The sequence below is a fragment of the Dipodomys merriami genome, unplaced genomic scaffold (genome assembly GCF_024711535.1).
Source record: "Dipodomys merriami isolate MVZ:Mamm:240054 unplaced genomic scaffold, mDipMer1.0.p SCAF_15, whole genome shotgun sequence".
NCBI lineage: Eukaryota > Metazoa > Chordata > Mammalia > Rodentia > Heteromyidae > Dipodomys > Dipodomys merriami.
Window position 1 is genome coordinate 14,588,626 of NW_027202826.1, and position 21,069 is coordinate 14,609,694.

The 21,069-nt window shown below is 36.6% G+C and overlaps 1 protein-coding gene across 3 annotated transcripts in view; it reads left to right on the forward strand.

Moving 5' to 3' along the window:
* Grid2 (glutamate ionotropic receptor delta type subunit 2) overlaps positions 1-21,069 on the forward strand; it is a 1,042,163-nt gene that overhangs the window by 537,092 nt on the left and 484,002 nt on the right. For all 3 annotated transcript variants that reach the window (XM_070022289.1, XM_070022287.1, XM_070022288.1), the window contains one exon: positions 712-917. In XM_070022289.1, coding sequence (XP_069878390.1) covers positions 712-917 — 206 coding nt within the window. The remainder of the gene's footprint in view (positions 1-711; positions 918-21,069) is intronic.

Below are 21,069 nucleotides of genomic sequence, written 5' to 3' on the forward strand. Positions count from 1 at the left end.
TCTACCACTTGAGCCACACCCTCAGCTTTGTGTGTGTGTGTGTGTGTGTGTGTGTGTGTGTGTGTGTGTGTGTGTGTTTGTGTGTGTGTGTGTGTGTGTGTTCTACATGAAAACATTTGAAGGAAACATCTCAAAAGGATATTTTAATTTGGATTGTAAATGTCAATGTAGTGACATTTTTGCTTATATTAAGAAATTGTGATGTAACCTTGAATCCGGTTTACCTGTTTTCAGTGGTATATGATTCTTTAGTGCTAAGGAAAGTAGGGAATAGATTTTCTTCACATCATTTTAGGAGAATAAAGTGTTCCCTACCTTTGTCCATCTTGTCCCAATGTTTTCCAGAGTTGAGATTCTTTAGAATACCAATTAGGTAAGTTGAGTACTGGTAATTCACACCTAGATACTCAAGAACTGAGGATCTACACAAGAGAAAAGATCCTGATTAGAAGGCAACCCAGCAGAAAATTTCTTAAGATTCTTACCTCCAGCTAACCTGCTAAGAACTGGTTCAAGAGGTTGAGTGCCAGCTAGGAATTGTCCTTATAAATAAACTATTATATCATGATAAATCTGAAACACATTTGAGAGTTCCATCAGAAACTCTGTAATTTTAATGTTGGACAATACACTGTCATTATGTAGGTGAAAAGGCTTTTATTTTCCTTCCAGGCTATAAATTTACACTTTGCTGATCTTTGGTATTCCTAGATATCCGTGGAATACAGGAGTTTTTGGACAAAGTATCTCAGCAGGGAATGGATGTTGCACTTCAAAAGGTAGAAAACAACATCAATAAGATGATCACCACTCTCTTTGATACCATGAGGATAGAGGAGCTGAATCGCTATCGAGACACTCTTAGACGAGCCATCCTTGTTATGAATCCTGCCACAGCCAAATCCTTCATTAGCGAGGTAAGTCAAAGGTGTCCTGGGTGGGTGTATGCCGTAAAATAAATACTTTGCAGTGGACTCTGCAGAGGAGATGAAAATTAAAAGCAGGATGGTGGAATGAACTGCACAATTCTCATTAATACTAATGGAGGTTGTGCAGTGAATTCCTTGTTCATCTCATTTACCCCATGCTGCCCAGTTAATTGCTAAGAATGTTTGTATTTTTATATATTTAGGCACAGGGCCAGCACAATTCTAAGGAGTCTCAGGGAGCTTAAAATACTATTGACCTGACTCCAGCAAACTCAAAGAATGAATTCACAAGTGCATACCCAACTTATTTTTTGGTGGTGTTGCAAGTTAAAATTTTTATATTTAAGGAAAGAGGTGTTTAACTCAAGTTATGATTATGTATTCGTGATTACTTTACAAAAACACATAGCAGATTTACTTGTTCTCTGGGAAATCCATACCAAGACTAGTATTTAAAACTGCCCAGAATTCTGCAAAGAGACAACTGTATAGTATATGATGCTCATCTCCCAACTCTTATTCATCTCTCATAATTTGTTTAGATGCTCTAAAACTTTGCAAAAATGCAAGACTTCCTACTGATTGATGTAGCACTCTATTCTTTTACTTGTAATTGCCTTGAAAGGGTTTGTTATCAAGTCTTCTTTGCCTTCCTCCAACATTTTCATTTTGCATGGTGCTCATGGGATTACCTGCTTTCACTTAGTGTTCTTAAATTTTGGGAATTTATTTCTTCCTTCTTTTATGACCTCACCGTTTCACTTCCATTAACTTCAAAAAATATTGGTAGGCAGGTGCCCAAATTAAGAATGTGTTAGAAGTCCTTTGACACTCTATAACATAATTAAAATCAAAGGTCTTGAAGCAGAATATAACTCACACAAGTGAAGCTTACAGAAGACTATCAATAATGCCAATTTTGTGTTATATATATGGAGAGAGAGAATTTTGTCAACGCAATCTCAAGTGCATATATAGAACTCTGACCTTTGGAGTTTAGGAAATGACTTAGAGAATTTCATTGAATCACTAGATTTTTCCATAATATAATCACCATTTTCAATTTTAGAAAAGCTGGTTCTTCCCCTTAAGAAACAAAAGATCTTCCAGAATATAGAAAGCAAGAATACAGAGGCATGTTATTATGAATGTTAAAATAGTACTCATTTAGGTTGAAGTGTCTGTGGCCATTTCTGTCTGAGATGATCAAAGAAAGATTGGTATTGGACTTGGTACTAGGGGCAAGAATCACAAAGGGAAGTAGGATATAATAAATATCGATCCATCCAGGTAAAGCCCTTTCTCCAACACGTGTTATGGGAAAATTACATAACATTTCTGAGCCTCTGTTTTGTCATCAATAAAATGAGATTAATACATTAATTTCAACATAGTAGAACTATAGGGTAAATTAATATAACGTCCTTGATTGAGACTCAACAAAATAAAAGAGGTCAGAGAGGATTGTCTGGCACTTACTAGCTACTCAAGATAATAGTAACTTCTAGGTCATTTTTTCTATCATACAACAGCGTTTCTGGCACATGCCAACTGCCCAAACCATGCTTGCTGAAGTGAACAATATCAGGATGAATAAACACACAGGCCTTGATTGTATGCTGAGTGTAAATCAAAAAGGTTGGTTACCTATTGAAAGCATGATACATGATGAAGAGCTGTGATACACACAGCACAATGTGGATTGTGCCAGTTGGCCAAGGCTCACGAGTACTAGGCAACAATCACACCTCCTTTACCCCAGGACTAAGTACTTAGAAATAATTGCCTGAGTGGGACACACACTTAAGATGCCTGCTACCAAGAGCCTATAGATGGGGTTAATGGTGGAAAATGGCTTTGAACCTTGGTTAATGATTGAATGATGGCTTGCTGGAGCTTCTGTACATAAAATTCACAACTGTGTACCTTAAATGGAGAAATCGGCTGTTTCCTAGTTCCAGATGCTAAACATACCAAATCAAGATGTTGTTTAGAGCTGGTTTCTTCTGAAAGCTCTAAGGGCAGGAGTTGTCCCAGGTCTCTCAGTGGACGTCAGAGATTATCTTTTCCTTATTTCTCATCATACCTTCTGCATGGCGGAGTTCCCAAACTTGCCATTTTAAAGGACACCAGTCTTTCTGGATGACCTCATTTTAGCTTGATTATCTCCATGAATCTCTTTTCTCCAAAATTGGCATTGTAAGGTCCTGGATAGTAGGAAATTTTAGCACATGAATTTTTCAGGGGGAGGAAGAGAAGATGATTAATTAATTTAAGCCAGAAGGGATGTCATTGATGATTATGAGCAAATAAGGCTGAAGAGTAGGTTTGAGGAGTAAGTTGGAGGCATGTAAAATTGATGGCAGTCATTTAGAGTTCTGATCCAAGAGGTCAAAATTCTTATGTTAATATTTATGTTACTTACTGTTTCCTTACCATGTCTTCCCTCAGATCTTCATATGAAATTAACTTATGTTCCCCAAAAGTTGAATCCATAGTATCCTTATCCTTGCTTCACAGATTGAAAAACACTGCGGCTCATGAGAGAGTAAGTTATTTGTCAAGATGCCCATTTGTAGTAGAGTTAAGAGTGATATTGATTCCAAGTGGTCTGCTTGGGTGATTAACCACAATTCCCAGAAAGTGTAGCTGTTCATGCACCACTGGAGTCCAGGAGTGTGGTCAGTGCTGAGAACGTGTTGTTAAGTATATATACACATCGATTGATGCTGCAGTTTATCCTAGATGTGGTACAGGCCCTAGTGATGTGATCACGATGGAGATCTAGGATGTCTCTTCAAAGTTTCCAGTCTGGGAGGAGGGAAGGAAATAAAGTGCCAGCATTCTGAGAGGATACAGCAGTGGCCGGGCACTCACATACACCCAAGCTGCAGAACCACTGTAGAAGTAGAAACAACTCAGGGTGCAACAGCGGCCTGTTTGGTTGTAGAAGTGTCAAGGTTAGAGCTTCTCATGGCTGGCCCTGAAGGAGGTGGAGCATTAAGGGACTCACGAACATGGATCTAGCAGTGCCATCTACCTATAGGGAGACCCTGGACAGAAGCACAGAAGGGAGGGGTTGAAGGATGAGGGGAGGAGGGGTGAAGGATGAGAGCTGAAAGTGCAGGGAATCAAGGGTAGAGTTGTGGTGGGTAGAGGTGGATGTGTTAAGTATATCCGTGGTGAAAGTACAGATAAAGTTATGCATAATTTTCTCAAAAGACCCACGCAATTACTACCAGAAACAGGAAAATAATTCATTTAAGTTTAGATCAACCTGAGCCTTTGTATATTGGTTTTGGTATACCAACTGAAATGAAAGGGAAATGATAGTAGCGCAGAGACAGAAGGCCAATGTACAAATGAGATCCCAGAACGCATGTGTTTCTGGGAATTCCATGATCGAAGATCTACAATTGCTGTTTCAAAATTAAATGGCATGAATCCTAACTTTATTAAGTGGGTTTTTTTTTTTTTGACCAACCTTGTATTCCTCATACTCAATTTCAACCAATAGGATTTTGAACTGTATTCTCACTTCAGTTTCCCGCCTTGACAACAACCTTATTTACTTGTTATATTTGAAATGCTTTAGCATTTGTGCCTAAACTCCTGACACATGTTTATGAGTTTTCTTCCTGAGAGATCTCTGTTGGACAGCACGTTTTCTTCTAGCCACTTACCTTTTATGTCTCTGAATTTTAGACCCATTGAATCCACACTGGCCTGTACCACTCGTATAAGGACAAAAAAAAAAAAAATCATGACCCATTGCATCCCCATTTAAACTGGCTACATTCTTCTCTGACCTGCATGAGAGCTCCTGTTTCTCAATTCACTGTTTGCAAAAGTCTCCCAGCTTGGGTTTCTTCTTTGTTGCATTATAGAAATGCTGCCCCTGCTTGGGGAACAGGCTGCCCTTGACCTGACCTTGTCAATGCTAGAAGCTATTCATTCAAATGGCAGGCAGCACATTCCAAAGAATGTACTGAAGTTGAGGACACATGAGGGGGAGAACTTGTTAGCTTAGGGACTCATTCAGTTCCTTGGAGGAGGCAGGTAAATGACTAAATAATTAAACATGGGACAAACAATGCTGTCCCAATGAGAGATAGATGGTGTTCCTGAAAAATCCCATAAGACAACTAGCTCAGCTAGGGTTGGAACAAATTTCACACAGTAGTTTTCCACTGGCATCTTGGACAATAAAGAATTCCTCAGGCAGGCAATGGTTGGCAATTCATGATTCAGTCTGTGTGAATATGTATGTGCATATTATATACAAACAAAGCTAACTTCTAGTCAGGGATTTTTTTTTGTTTTCTTTTTTTTTTAATGAAAAGAGTTTCTCCATCTCTCACTTTTCCTCAGAAGGATTACCATATTTTCAGTTTTTAATTAAAGTTGTTTTTAATTTTATAATACCCTGTGATTCACACTGTTTTAACATGTGATCGATTTTAAAGACTAACATCGTGACATTTTTCTTCCCTTAAATCCTTCATTTTTCATGAGGCAAGTAACATGTCTTGTGTGATTTAATATTTTTATATAGAAATGGTGCTATGTATATTATTTATTTACAGATATATAACATGTAATATATAGATACATATAGTCATCCTTATGATATATGGTATTGTAGTAGTATTAAATCAGTTTTGTCTTTAACAAGGCTATAAGTTGATTTTACTTCCCCTTTTCTCTCTGATAGATCAATGAAATGTAGTTCCTTTGCTTTACTTACATCAACACCTCTTCTGAACAGAGTTCTAACATAATTCCAAGTATATAAATCTTTATTGCACATTTACTATCTGCAAAGATTTTTTCACTGTATAATGTTGTGAGACAAGTATTTTGTGCTTCATAACCACAAATAAATCTTTCTACAAGTGGATATTGGAGATTAACATCACTAACTATATGCTTATCACTGCAATATTTTTCATGGCTCAACAAAGTATTGAGATAGGATTATGTTGAATTTTCTCGATCAGGTGCAGGTCTTTTCATTTTCATTATTACCTGTCTTGCCTTTTCCACATTCTTCTCTTTAATAGTAAATCCCCAGTGCCCTTGTTTCCTGACTGGAGGCTTCCCTGGACCTTTCCTTCCTGCTTCTTTCTTCAGATATAATAAATTTTAGGGGTCAGATCCACAAGGTCCAGGATACCATGTATTATAGCTTCTTTTTTTCCCCTTGGACATACCTTCAAATAACTGGTGGTGGAAGGGTGAGGAGAAGGTAGAGTTTATCACTTATTTTGTGTCTGACTTCATTATGAAGATTAGGACTGGAGAGGGCTCAGTGGATCCCAGACCCAGGAGCTGGATCACTGGATTCAAATTGTAATGTGTCTGGGATAGGGAGGATGATGATTGATGTAATGGGATAAGTGGATTCCTGCCTCAAACCAGTCTGTATTCCTGTGGAGTTTTTGTCTCTATTCAACTTAATTGGTTAATTCAATTTGTTTTCCCTATTTTTAAGACTTGGAACTCTTAAGATGCATGAGGGAATTGTGTTTTGCTTTTATTTATTTATTTATTTATTTAATAAAAGAGCAAAGCGAGGACCTGCAGATAATGAACTAGAGCAATCTCCTTGACAGCATTCAGCATGAGTAGATGGTGAATAGTGAAATGGAATGAACTTGACATAGATTCATTACAGTTAAATAGCTGTAGCTATGTAAATATTCAAACTAAGACCAAGAAGTTTGCTATCTTAACAACTGTGAGGATTTAGTACATAGCCTACTTCTCTGTGCTTGTGTATGTGTAGGATATTTCTCAGTGCATCAGATTATGAAAGAGATATGAGTGACTAAGAAGATACTTTCTGAAGGTTAGTGTGAGGTAGACTTAGAGTGTGTTAATTAAATGTTTGGAAGCAATGCCAAGATAGAAATGGCCTTTACTCAAGGTAGTTATTTAAAAGCAAGGTTCTCTACTGACAGTGTAGTTGCAAACCCAGGTGAAAGTCTTCTTTCCTCAACAGTTTGATTAGAAAGGATTTAGTGCAGGTTTAGGAAAGGTAGAAGAGGCTAGGTTTTATTTAGTTAAGCTGATCTAGACTAAAATTGAGACAGAGCTGTTTTATTGAGTCTTAGAAAATAGACCTTTATATTGACAATTAGAAGAAACTTTGGAGGTACAAAAACTTTTTTTGAATTTGTCCCTTCTATGTTCCTTTAGAATATTGTAGAGAACCAATTATTAGCTTTTTTCTGACCAAGAAAGCACTTCAGTCTCTAAGAAGCTATTACTTTTTAAAAATAAGATCTGAATAGCTCATCTTGCTGTTCAGCCTATATCCTGTCCTATGGGGGGTGGGGACAAAAGGTAGGAAATTTATTTTCTGGCTCCTAGTGGTTGGGAATCTGAGTCTTACTTTAAAAACTAATATTTAAAAAAACGTTTGGTGTGCAGCTTTCCTTATATATGATGTTTTACTTTTCCTGTTAAACCTTTAATAAATGTCAAGTGTTCATATACCCATCTCAATGTCTGTTTGATAGAATTTATTCCAGAGTCGACGTTTCCACTTTGTCTACCAATCATGTCTTGCTAATTAAAGCTGGTGATATTTTCAAGTTTCTGTAGTAAGATGAATTTCATGGTTGCCTTTTTTGCTTTGTATGTGAAATTTATAAGACTGAAATGTTTATGTATGTGAGTTATGTAGTATTAAAAGATGAAAGTACTAGACTAAAAAAATCATCTTTTACCTCAGAACATGGATGGCATTAGTTCATCATACTCTGGCTCTCGCTCATTCAGATGGAGCAGAATAGACATTTTCATTGTGCCAGAAGTTATGCTAGATCTCATATGCACAGATTCGTGTTTACTTTGCAAAACTTTTTATTGCTTCAGCTCTTACTACAATTACACTTTCCACATTTAGTCCTAATTTGTTTAAATTTTTCTGCTTTGTGTTGGTGATCTTTCTGTTTAGAATGTCCCCCAAATCCAGTGCTGATGTGCTAGCAAGTGTCTCTGAACATACAAAAGCTCTGACTTTCTTCACAGAGGAAACAGCTGTGTTAGTGTAAGCTGTGCTCAGGGCTGAATGATTGTACTGCTCACTCTAAGTTCAATGGTAATGCATCAACTCTAGGTAATAAACACAATGGATTTTGACAGAAAAATATAGAGTCAGAGACCTTCATGACTAGATCCTGTATTTCCTTTCTGTGAAAAAGTACAATAGTCAAGAATTTCATGTGCCATGCATTTTATACATCACATTACAGCAAATGATGAGTGCCAACTACACAGTTATACCTTTGCAGAATCTGACCCATTCCACTTTCTGTTTCATTGGCATTTTCTGCGTATGAGATTTTCTCACTCAGACTTGGTGGAAAAAAGGTCTTTTTTGTTTTTTCTTTTTCTTTTCTTTTCCTTTTTTTTTTTTTTGTTGTTGTTGGTCATGGGGTCTGGGCCTGGGCGCTGTCCCTCAGCTCTTCAGCTCAAGGCTAGCGCTCTACCACTTGAGCCACAGCACCACTTCAGGCTTTTTTCTGCTTATGTGGTGCTGAGGAATCGAACCCAGGGCCTCAGGCATGCAAGGCAAGCACTCTACCACTGAGCCACCTTCCCAGCCCCAGGACAGAGGTCTTTTGTCCTGTCTAGCCTCTGGCACCTTCCACCATGCTTGTGGTGGTCTTGTGACCACTTTCTTTTCCCTCATGGTGCTAGACAATCAGACAGACAAACAGAAAGACAGATATATAGATAAGTAAGTATTAAGGATGTGAAAGAGCTACATTAGCCTCAAATGACAGGTGATGATATCTACTTGTAATATATAAGCTAAAATTTGGCATCTTCAAAAGATTAAGGGATTAAGGTTCAAGATACATTCCCACTCGATTATTACCTTTCTAAGAGATTTTTGAGAATGACTCCTTTTAATGTTCTTGAATTGGAAGTTCCAAACTGCCATTGGTTTTATTGTTCTCTTTTCAGAAATTTGGATATTGAAACCTAAACAAACACAAGGTATTCCTTTAATATAAAATTACTATTATAGGTAGAGGGGCTGAAATGGATAGGAATACATTGTAAACACATGGAAATACAACAAGGAAATCCTCACCGGTATAACTAATATAAGCTAATAAAACAAAACAACAGAAACCTCCCAATTTTTATAGCTGTTAAGAAGTAGTATTAAATGGTGGGGTCTTCAGTTTGAAAAGTAGAACATGTCATTTTTGACCAACACTAAATACATAGTGGAATCAGTTAAGTGCCTCTGGAGTCTAATCAATGGCTTCCTGTATATTTCTCCAGGAATGTTCAACACCTCTGTGGCTGTAGCCCACCGTAGGTGGGAGACACACAGAGTTTAAAACTAGTAAGCTAAGTTTTTAGAGCACCCCAGTGACTGTCACATCCTAAAAGAAGCAGGTGAAATGACCTACTGCGGGTTATATGATGGATAGAAAGGGAAATGAAGCTAGAAAGAAACAAGTGGATAGGGATAATAGGAAAGACAGAGGAGCCAAAGGTTATGCTGAGGCCAGAGAAGCAAACACATTCACTAAACATAAGACAACAGGGCTGGAGGCCCAGTGCGGAAATTCTGATCAAAGAAGAGAACAGCAAAATCTCTTTCCTTCATTCCTTTCTATATAGTTTATAAGTTGGTGCGGAAATAACTTCAAGGAAAATATTAACTTAAAAGTCAAAAGAAGGAGTTTTAGAAAAGAAATGGCTCACTTAGCATTTAATTGTGAACGAGGAAAAATAGACCTGTTGAGTCTGTTTGCATCTTTTTTGGTTTCTTAACCCTGGAGCAATTAAGTGGCATGGAGCTAATTATGCTTTCTTTGAAGTCTTAGAAATTTAATACATTAAATATCTATAGTGATGGTGCTCCACCTCATATTCAAGAGTTTGAAAGTTTTAATAAAAATACTGCAGTTACATGTGGCCGAGGAAATCAACCTGCTGTGATACAGGCTTAACATTCGTGTCCCAGTGTGCCTATGAGTGTCCTTGATGTGATTATGGTAAAGCTAGAGTGCTCACGTGCTTTTACTACAGTTTGGAGTGAGACTTTGAAAAGCAATTCTTCTATATGCATAACACTTTTTTCAAAAATGTGTAAATTGCACATTCTTCTAGAAACAATACAAAAAATACCTGTATCAATTACAAGGTTTTGATAGAGGGTCTTTAGTTTCAGGTTTTTAAACAAATATTAATTGTTGAAGCAATTGAAGATTATTTATAAATGACAATGAGTGTCATTTCCTGCTGAGATTTTTTTTCTTTCTGTTTTTAGAAATGATCCTTTCTGTTATACCACAGTACCACAGTAAGTGTGATAGCTCTAATTCCTTAAATCTGCTTTATGGACCAGTATTCATTCCAATGTACTATATCCTGCATTCAGGAAAGGAAGAATTTTGATCCTCTCAAACAGCAAAAAGGCAAAGTTGCTTATTTCAAATATGTAAGCAGCTTCTCAGTAATAAGCCTTAGGGAAGATTTAGGTATTCAGTAACAGTCACTCAGCTCAACAGATAGGGAAAGATTCCTAGCCTTCAAAAGGTACTCTGTATACTCAAATTCCTGTGAGTATCACTTAATAGCTGTTTAAATAAAACAGTTTTTCCAAAAGGGAAATCTTTAAAGACGAAGCTATCTAATGATGCTTTTAAAAGTCATATATCATAATACTTTTTAATCCATTGTATGAAATCTGCTCTAATAATGCTATATTTAACAGACAACTTCTCTGGTTCATTTAAACCATCGAATAAAATACACATAATGCAGCATAAATTATATATGTGTAACTCAACAAATTTCTGTACTACCAGCATTCATCTCAAGAAACAATGTAATTTGCTCTCCCACATTTCCCCTGCTATCATCCACAAAAGTATACATGCATCTGACACAATAAACCAATTCAGTTGTGATTGTTTTTTAAGCTATATGTAAATAGCATCAACAGTAGAGTATACTACAGCATTATGCTGGGGTATTCACTTACAACAAAGTATGTATGAGAAATATCATTTAATTGTGCCAAATTACTTCATTATGTGAACACACTGAAGTTCATAGAAGTTCTGTTGATGATTCTCCCATTACAAATCATGGTTCTTTGTACATCTCTGGGCATGTGTATGTATTTTGGCCAGGTCCTAGGAAGAGAGTTGTTAGCACGAGAACTATAAGTAAGAGATGTCATGTATTAATGCTTCCAAGGTGGTAATTTTCCATAATGTTACTTCACTGAATTTTTTTTCTAATTATCCTCACCAACACTTCTGCCTTCTTTTTAAAAAAAATGTTATTCATACTGGTGAATATGTATTGGATGGTTTATATTTCTGACTGATCTTATTTTTTTTAACTTCATGGTTTGTCTATTCAAGTTACATTATGTTTCCTCTCATGACTTGTAGAAGTTTTGTATATATAATGGAAATGAGCCCACTGTGAGATCAATATATTTGAAATACCTTCTCTGTCTTTTCACATGATGAATTTTGGTGAACAAAAGTTTTTATTTGCAATATAGTCCAATTTACTATTTTGCTCAAAGGTCATGAAGACATAATCCTACATTTTTTCCTATAATCATATTCTATTGAAATGTAAGTGTACACCTTTTAAGTATAAATATGAAGTCTATCTGACATTTGCATAATTTGTATGATCCTAAATGGAGGTGAAATATATTTTATTTTCCATAAGAGAGCCACCATCCATTCTTTATAGGATGAGTGACCCTGAATCACAAGACTTAGAAATTTCTACTCACTTATGTCTGAGAGTTGATTAGTGTATTTGAAAGTATAGGTTATTATTCCTATACTACATCCTATGAATATGCCCAAAGTTTGTCCTTTGATTTGAAGTACATGGAAGAAAATGGAAGAGTATTGGTAACTTTATTGGACTAAGAATCTTTCCATGGTTTCATAATCAGAAAAGATAATGATACTGGCTTTTATAGTATAAACTCTAACTGCCCCAGGGCTAGTAGTCATAGGTTTTCAAATAGCATCCTGTGACTAGTCATGCCCCAAAATCACTCTCCATCTGAATACAGTCCTTACAACCACATGAAATTCAAAAAAAAAAAATAGTTTTCCTGACAGGTCTAAAAAATAAGAGAAAAAGAAGTCTTCTAATAGACTTCGATTCATTCTTGACTTAATTTACATCTTCCTATATCAGAATTTTCAATTATAATAGAACCACTCTCAAATCCGAGTTTTCAGATCAGCTCAGTCATCTTGAAATGAACTTGTCAGACAACTCCATTACTAAACAATCTGCAGCCGTGAATTTTTTGATGAAAACTTTTCAAATGTATTTACTTTTCATTGGACTGGAATTTTAGATGACAGGTTTTGAATTTGATAAGGAGGAGTAAAACAGCAGTGAGTTTGTCTCTTCTGTTTGGAGCTCTGTTTAACCCTTGAAAGATGGCCCTTAATGTGCAAACCAAGCAAAGAATCAGGTTCAAATGACTTGAAACTCCCACTTTAGAAAGATTTAACCTACCCATTTACTATGGCCAGTAAGAGGATATTGATACTTTTCATATTGGTGTGAATTCTTCCTGATAGTTTACACAGGTCATTTTAACATTTTTTTCCTTTGTAGTATTTACCTTTGCTTTGGGTTATTAATTATATACAATATTTTAATTCCTTTCTAATCACTGAAACTAACTTGAACATACATGAATAGAAACGAATGTTTATAGTCTTATTTTAAGTATAAAAATTTCTTTGTGTCAGTCTTCCACACAAGGAAATTGATTTTCTTTAATCAGTAGTCTTTTATCCACCCAAATAACTATGTTTTAAACTATTTCATAGGAGTTAAGGTTGGAAGTGTCAAAGGAATACTGTAATGAATGACAGCAGACCCTGTGTCATAGAAAGAAAGATGTGGAATAAACACAAAATATACAAAATAATATAAGCATAATAAAAGAAACAAATGAATCCCAGAGGGAACAGAGAAAAAAAACAAAGTTGCTATTTTAAACCTAATCAAAAAAGTCTCACAGTCAATGTAAAGGATTATTTATATAAAGATCACCCCTATGAAAAGGTTTGCTACTTGTCATAGCTGAGCAGTCTTCCTTACATAGGAATGTTTTTTCTTTTTTTTTTTCTTATTTGACTTTTATTGAAACACAGTCTACAGTCCTACAGAGCCTATGCTGTCCTTCGGCCTCCTGAGTGCTAGCATTATAAGTTTGTAACACCATTCTCAGCCTTAAAAATATTTTACCTCAATTTGCTATAATCTAATCAAAGCAAGTCCAAAAGGTAAATAAATCTAAAATTGATATAGGAAATTGCACAGAAAAACAAAAATAAAGGAAGTAATTTGATTAAGGGTAGTGATAAATTTGAACATTGGAAATGGGCAGTGTTAGCCCATAGCTTTGAAGAACACTGTCCTGGAAGACAATAATGTGTCTACATGTTAAAACATTCTCTGTAGTAAATCAGGCATATTGAGATTTACTGTGGTCTGGGGTGGGGGTGGGGGCAGGGGCGGGAAAGTGAAACTGTGTACTTTCTGGGTTCAAAACACACCTTTTGAATCCAGAACAATGAGTGTATACCTGATTTCTAAGCCTTGGAAAGACTTAAAGTCTGGTTCCAGAAATTTTGTGTTGAATACAAATAGTAAATACATGCTACACCTGAGATTCCTTCCCACTTCTAGACAAAAATATAGATTACTATACTCTGCTTTGATGTACTGGCAGCTCTGGAGAATGGATCTTCCTGAACACAAAGTCAAAAAAGTCTAGGCTGGTGAGACTTAGTCTCCTAGAACTTAAGTTCCTTAAGTGCTTACTCACAATGTTTTAGTATTATCAGTATTTTAGTATTATTGACCTATAAAGCTTTGTTGAAGAGATAGCCAGTCCTGGGGTTACAATTGTACTCAAACATGTCCTTCTGTAATAAAGACTAAAAAACAGAGAGGAATCAACTGTCTAGATAGTAAAAATTAGGAAGATTGTTTCATTTTTCTGGTAAAATGCATTTTTATTAGAATTAAAAACAATCTCTGTAGGATGAGGGTGAAAAGATTAAATGTATATCTGTTCATCCCTACAAAGATTGTATAAACAAGTCAGTCTACCAGTTGAAAATATTAATTATGTGCCATATTTGATAGGGAAAAATTTAAATTGTCAACCTAAAAAATAGAGAGATTCTCTAAAGAATAACAATATTTACTGAGGAGTAGAATAGCTTTTGCAATGGGAAAACATGTGCTGTACTAAATTCTCTATTCAAATAAGTTAAGAGAGCAATTTTCAAGACAAAAGTAAGAAAACACTTTGAAAAAATAAACCTTGGTCTCAAGAATCAGTCAAAAGGAAGGAGCAGTTGAGGGTGGATGGAAATTGCTGGGCAGATAGGCCTGCATAAATGTTTTCTGTAGAAATGGTTATGGACCTCTCCAGCTGAGGGTCTGACAGAGTTGTTTGTGATCTTTTCTATCAGACTGTCATTCATGAGACTCTCTTCTTCATAACCTTCAGGCTTCATTTCATGTTTGCTGATGTAGACACAAGTGATTCCATTTTGATTCTCACAATTTTGACCAAGTCAGTAGTTGACAACCCAATTTGGGTTTAAAACAATGTGGATGAGGGGTATCTTTTCATCGCCCATGATAGTTACAAAATGCCCTCAAAACTTGGACTCAAATGAAGAAAATGTAGGTGATGCTTGAATTAATATATTTAAGATCTTGTGTGTGAAATAAGTTAAAATATAAACAACAAATATGGAATGCTACATTGCAAGTCTAGTTCCCAGGAAGTTCATGTTTGGGTATCAGGACATTAAAAGCCCAACAGAATTAAGAGAAAAAAAAGTGAAGAGGTATTTTTAGTCATAAATTTGCTGCTATTTTGGTACACTTATAATGATTGACCTATTGGATGGGTAGAGATGAAAAAAAATAGATCCCAGCAATCACAAGGGCTGTTATATTTGGTGCTGATAAGATCACTTATGACCTTTGGAAATAAATATTTTTACTAAAATACTGTAAAGAGAGAAGATATGTTAGTGAAGCAATAACTGGGTAACTAGTATCTAACAATAAGCTCTGGCACTTTCATCCAAGTTTTGAGACAATTTCTTAATTTTCCATTAAAAAAAGGCTCAGGGACAGTACTCAGAAGAACCTAGACCCCACCCCTGGCTCTACTCCAAGGAAAAAGAAAAAGAAAAAAGTAGGTGGAGTTTGAATTTTGAAAAAGTAGAATAATGGCTAAGCACACTCAGATTGTGAAGGAAAAGTAGAAGGATATAAGTTTATAACTGAACAGATAGATGGGTAGAGCATCTGAAAGCTCATACATGTAGGACTGTTGTTGAGCAGAGGACTTTAATGGCGTTCTGTAGGTTTCTGAGTGTCTTTTTTTGTAGTTTTGTTTGTTTTGTGTTCTAGTAGGATCTCTAATCAAGTGAATTCAACAGCAGGTTAGCATTATAAAACATCATCTAATGAACTATTACAGGAAATTTCTTTTTTTTTCCTTTAAATAACATTTATTTTTAACTGAAACCAGGTAAGATGAAAAATAAACTTACATGCCTGTTAACTCAGAGAAACATAATGTACGGCTCTCGAACTCTGCTAAAGTAGCTTGTGAAAGATATCAACGGTCATCTTCCCCTACCCACGGCCCCATACAGCTCTCCTCATGACCATGATTTGTTTGACCATGACTTATTTGCTTATTACATTCTTTTTTTTTCAAATCCACAAACTAGGATTATTCTGCTTTCAGTCTTCTTGTTACAAGATATAAAACAATATACTTAACACTTTTTCAACCTGTTTGCATTGAAACTTTTTTCTTGCTGGTGAATCACTAGCAGTAGTATATTATAAGGCTACTTTTTGCTAACTAGTAGTGAGACATAATTCTCTCTAATTTGGGAATGCTTCCAGTAATACTTTTGTCCAGTAAAAATATTTCTTCTGGAATTATCACCTTCCAGAAGAAAAAGCAAAACTTACTTTGTAGGCATTCAGGTTTTTTAAAAAAATTATTTACATGAAGTCTATAGACTATGGGAATTCACATTTGGAATAGTACTTCAGGGATAAACAGAAATGTGCTTATGTGGCACCAGTTTTCTCGCTTCTGCTCTATTGACGATTTGGACCAGGGATATCTCTGTAGTAGGCAGATGTCCTGTCCACTGCAGAAGGTTTAACAGCATATATACCTCTAGTAATTAGCTATCAACAGCACCTGCCCTAATTGTGTCAGGAGATAAAATTACCCCTGGCTGACAATGGCTGATCTATAACTATTCAATTTATACACACTGAAATTTGTTCTCCTGTAGATTATGTTGTTGGCCTGTGATAAATACCTTTCATTTTGCCAGTAATAGCACCCTTTTTGAGCTCTCTTTGGGTATTCTGTACTACTAATTACTCTATGTTACCTTATGTCCCTCTCAAAGCCATCCAGAGATAAAATGCCAGTATTGCCACCTGCAGAGGAAAAGTTCAAGGAATGGTAAACGAACTTTTTGTCTGTCTAGATTAATGCCATTTCCTCTTTCCCTTCTTGTTTTTGTGTAAGGAATTGGGTGTAGAGGGGTGGGGAGAGTGATGATCATGGGGCTTGAACTCAGAGCCTGGCCATTGTCCCAGAACTTCGTTTTTGCTCAAGGCTAGAGCTCTACCACTTCAGTCACAGTTCAACTTCCAACTATTTTTGGTAGTTTAGTGAACATAAAAGTCTCACAGACTTTCCTGCCCAGGCTGGCTTCAAACCATGATTCTCTGATCTCAGCTTCCTGAGTAGCTAGGATTGTAGTTGTGACCCACCAGCATCCAGCTTTCCACTCTGATTTTTATACTTAGCTCATATTTTGCTACCTAATTTAACCTCTCCCCAACCTGAAAGAAGGGTAATGGGTTTAGCTGGTGCCATCTTGACCACATGATTAATAATAGGGAATTGGGTTTAACTGGTGCCAGCTTTACTTCATGGTAGAGGCAGGAAAGTTCTACTCACAGGTGATGGTTGTGCCTGAATTCCTAGACAGTGGCAGGGGACTTGGACAATAGGTTACTGGACCTGCAGTCTTTTTTAAATAACATTTTTATTGTGAAAATACTGTATAGAGGGGTTACAATTACATTGAGCAAGGTAATGAATACATTTCTTATCAAGCATTGTTGACTCCTCCTTTGTTTTCCCCCTACCATCGCTGCCCTCCCATCTCCTCAACTACACTATCCCCCCCACCTTCGTTTTTTGACATAGTATCTTGTACGTCTCATTGTTGCAACGGGTCCACCTGTATCCCTATTTAAACAATTGGTTATTTCCCTTCCCCTCCACAAATTATACCAACATCAAATACAGTGAAAACAGGGGTTATGCTGTGGGGGAGGGACATGCAGAGAAACAAAAAAAAAATCACGTGGCACCTTATAAATACGTTAGAAACAATAGCAAGAAAGAAAAAACCACTTGTGTCCTTATTTGGGGTTCATTTTGCTTAACATCATCTTTTTTTATTTTTATTGTTATTTTTTATTGTGAAAATACCATACAGAGGGGTTACAATTACATGGGCAAGGTAATGAGTACATTTATTATCAAGCATCTTTGCCTCCTCCTTTGTTTCCCTTACTATCCTTCCCCCCCTCCCTCTCCCTCCCATCTCCACACCCCTCCTCCCACCAAAGTTGTAAAGTTCATTTTTTGACATAATGTCTTGTACATCTCATTATTGCAATGGGTCCACCTGTATCCCTATTTAAACAATTGGTTTTTTTTCCCTTCCCCTCCACAAATTATACCAACATCAAATACCACGAAAACAGGAGTTATACCATGGGAGAGGGACATACAAAGCAACAAACAAATCATCTTATAAATATGTTAGAAACAATTGCAAGAAAGAAAAACCATTTTAGTCCTTATCTTGGGGTTCATTTTGCCTAACATCAACTTATCTGACTGTTTCTGCTTGTCTCAGACACCATCAGAAGGCCTAATCTGAGGATAATGAATGTAGAGGAGCACCTAGAAACAGAAGTTAATGGTCTAGGAAATTTGTTTAACAGGATCCTAGCAGAGAACTTCCCAAACATGCAAAAAGAGAGGCCTATTCAGATGCAAGAAGCTTTTAGAACCCCAAACAGATCAGACCAGTAAAGGACATCCCACCATCACATTATAATCTGTACAGGATCAATTCAGATCAAGGAAAGGATCCTTAAAGCTGTCAAGGAGAAAAGATCAATCACCTATAAAGGGAAACCAATTTGAACCACCTCAGATTTCTCAGCAGAGACAATTAAAACAAGAAGAGCCTGGAATGATGTATGCCATGCCCTAAAGACAAACAACTATCAATCAAGAATACTGTACCCAGGTAAACTCTCCTTCATAACCAAAGGTCAAATAAAAACCTTCCATAGCGTAACATCATCTTATCTGACCTTTTCTGCTTGTCTCAGACATATATTAGTTATTGCAAATAAGGGAAACCATGGGACACTTAATAGAATTTTTTTCCGAGTCTTTCCATTTCCTAACAAATGGGGCAATGTCATTCTTTCTGGTGGAGGCATAGAATTCCACTGTTTTATATATACCACATTTTCTTGATCCATTCATCTACTGAGGGGCATCTGGGTTGATTCCCTGTCTTAGCTATGGTACATAATGCTGCAATAAACATAGTTGTGCTGGTAGCTTTAGTATGGTCTTGTTTGTAAACATTTGGGTAAATGCCCAAAAGTGGATTGCTGGGTCATAGGGGAGCTCTATGTGTAGTCTTTTGAGGAACCTCTATACTGCTTTCCAAAGTGGTTGAAGACGTTTACTCTCCAAGCCAGGCGCTGGTGGCTCACGCCTGTAATCCTAGCTACTCAGAAGGCTGAGATCTGAGCATTGCTGTTCAAAGCCAAGCGCAGCCAGGAAAGTCTGTGAGACTCTTATCTCCAATAAACTACTAGAAAACCGGAAGTGGCTCTGTGGCTCAACTGGTAGAGCCCTCGCCTTGAGCTGAAGAGCTGAGGGATAGCGCCCAGGCCCAGAGTTCAAGCCCCACACCTGACCAAAAAAAAAAAGAAAAGTTTATTCTCCCACCAGCAATGCAGTAGGGTTCCCTTCTGTCCACATCCCCTCCTTCCAGTCTTGGGTCATGAACTCTTAAGCTCCCTGTGACCCCGCCCCCTGACCAGACCCTATTTATACCTGGACCAATAAAATATGAGTATTTTTGCTTATTTGTTTATTTAAAATATCGTTTTAATTACCCAAACAGGGAAATAACGCAGTTCTAAGTCACTGGATGTAAAGATTTGAGGCATCTAGCTTGTATCTCTGAATGGGAAGATCATAGTTTTATTCTTTTATCTATGGACATGTTCTTTTATCTATGGGCTATCAAGCTGCAATCTAGAAATATCTAGGGGATTTTAACCAGTGTGAAACACTAACTGGGGCTTTTCAGTCATTCCTACAAAAAAAAGTAGAGCACAAACAAAAATGAATACATAACAATGAATTGCATAACAAGAAAATATTTTCTTGCTTATTGATGAGAATCCACCTTGTGAGATTCTTGACATAATTGCAAAGGCACTAGAGGACATGGACCATTCTGAGTTGATTTATTTCCTGGCCAATTCCAAACACCTACAGGAATGATCAACTGGAAAGTGTGTGATGTCCACAGTTAGATTTGGGCACAGCCCCTCAGTTCTCAGCAAGGTTACTAATTTCCAATTTTTAACTTGAGCCCTCAAGAGATGAAGCTGGTTTAACAGATATCTTGAGCAGAAATGAACTTAATGAACTTCAGTCTGACATCGACTCGCTAATTATTATTATTTCTTAATTCTCTTACAACATGAAAGATGAAAGGCTAAAGTGTAATTCTAATTGGCAAAGGAATTTCATGCCGGGAAAGGCACTTCTTGATTAGCAGCTGTGGAGGCAGAGAGAAGGTGGAGGGTACAGAAATCTGGCGAAGAATTCACACAGAAAAGTGCTCAAGGTGGTAGGGAAATAGCTCAATCAATCCTCAGCGTGCTGGGGAAGGGCTCAACCAGTGCTCCACTTCCAGCATATTTAAATGAGGTGAACACTTACTCTTTTCAGAAAGTACTCAATTGGGAGTGCTCAAATTGTGGTGCCTATTAGTTGAATGATAATTAACTTTTTCATTTTCATAGGGCTCACTTCTCTATGGAGACAGTTTTGTTGTTCATGTGTTGTGTTTGAACCTGGACTTTGCATGAGACAGTAAGAGATTCAAACTTGTTTTAGAAGAAAAACATAATCCTATCAGCGATTCTGATGCCTTTTTCCTTAGATCTCTGCCTCTCTCATTCTCTCTCGTCTCTGTCTCTCTGTGGCTCTGTCCCTCTGTCCTTCTCTCTCTACCCATCTCATGTTTTCATATATCTTCCTTGCTATTTCTGAGCTTTATTGTGTTGTTTGAAGCATCTTTAAGAAAAGGAAAATCGCAGCGCTTGCTGTGTTATTTGATCTCCTATCTTTTTCATCCCTGATACTTAGGTTCAGTTTCCCCGTGTGTCTTTTCATCATTTTGATAACATTGGCTCCTCAAAAATAGTTTTGAGCTTTAATTTAAGTTTAAGAAACTAGATGGCTTTGTTCTACATTCCATGACATCCACATTCACCCTGAGTGAATTCACGGCCACACTGCTTTTTGAGTTGGAAAGATGGATTTCTTAGTATCCTACACAATAAATAAGAAAAACTCCATGAACTAATTTGTTGAAGATTGATTTTGAGCTACATATCTTGACAATGTGCATTAGAATCTACCATGACTTATATATATATATATGTATATATAATATTTATGGATGTATGTATTGCCAATAAGTATTCATATCACTGGAGGTAAGGATTTAATGGAATTTTTGTTTCCTATAGTAATTTCAAAATCTTTTTCATAACAAGATTCTGTGGTCATTAATGTAATAAACTTTCTTTGTATTTGTGTGTTTGTGTACTAGCATGAGTATTCTGGGCCTTGAACTCAGGGCTTGGGCATTGTGTCTAAGTTTTTATGCACAAGGCTAGT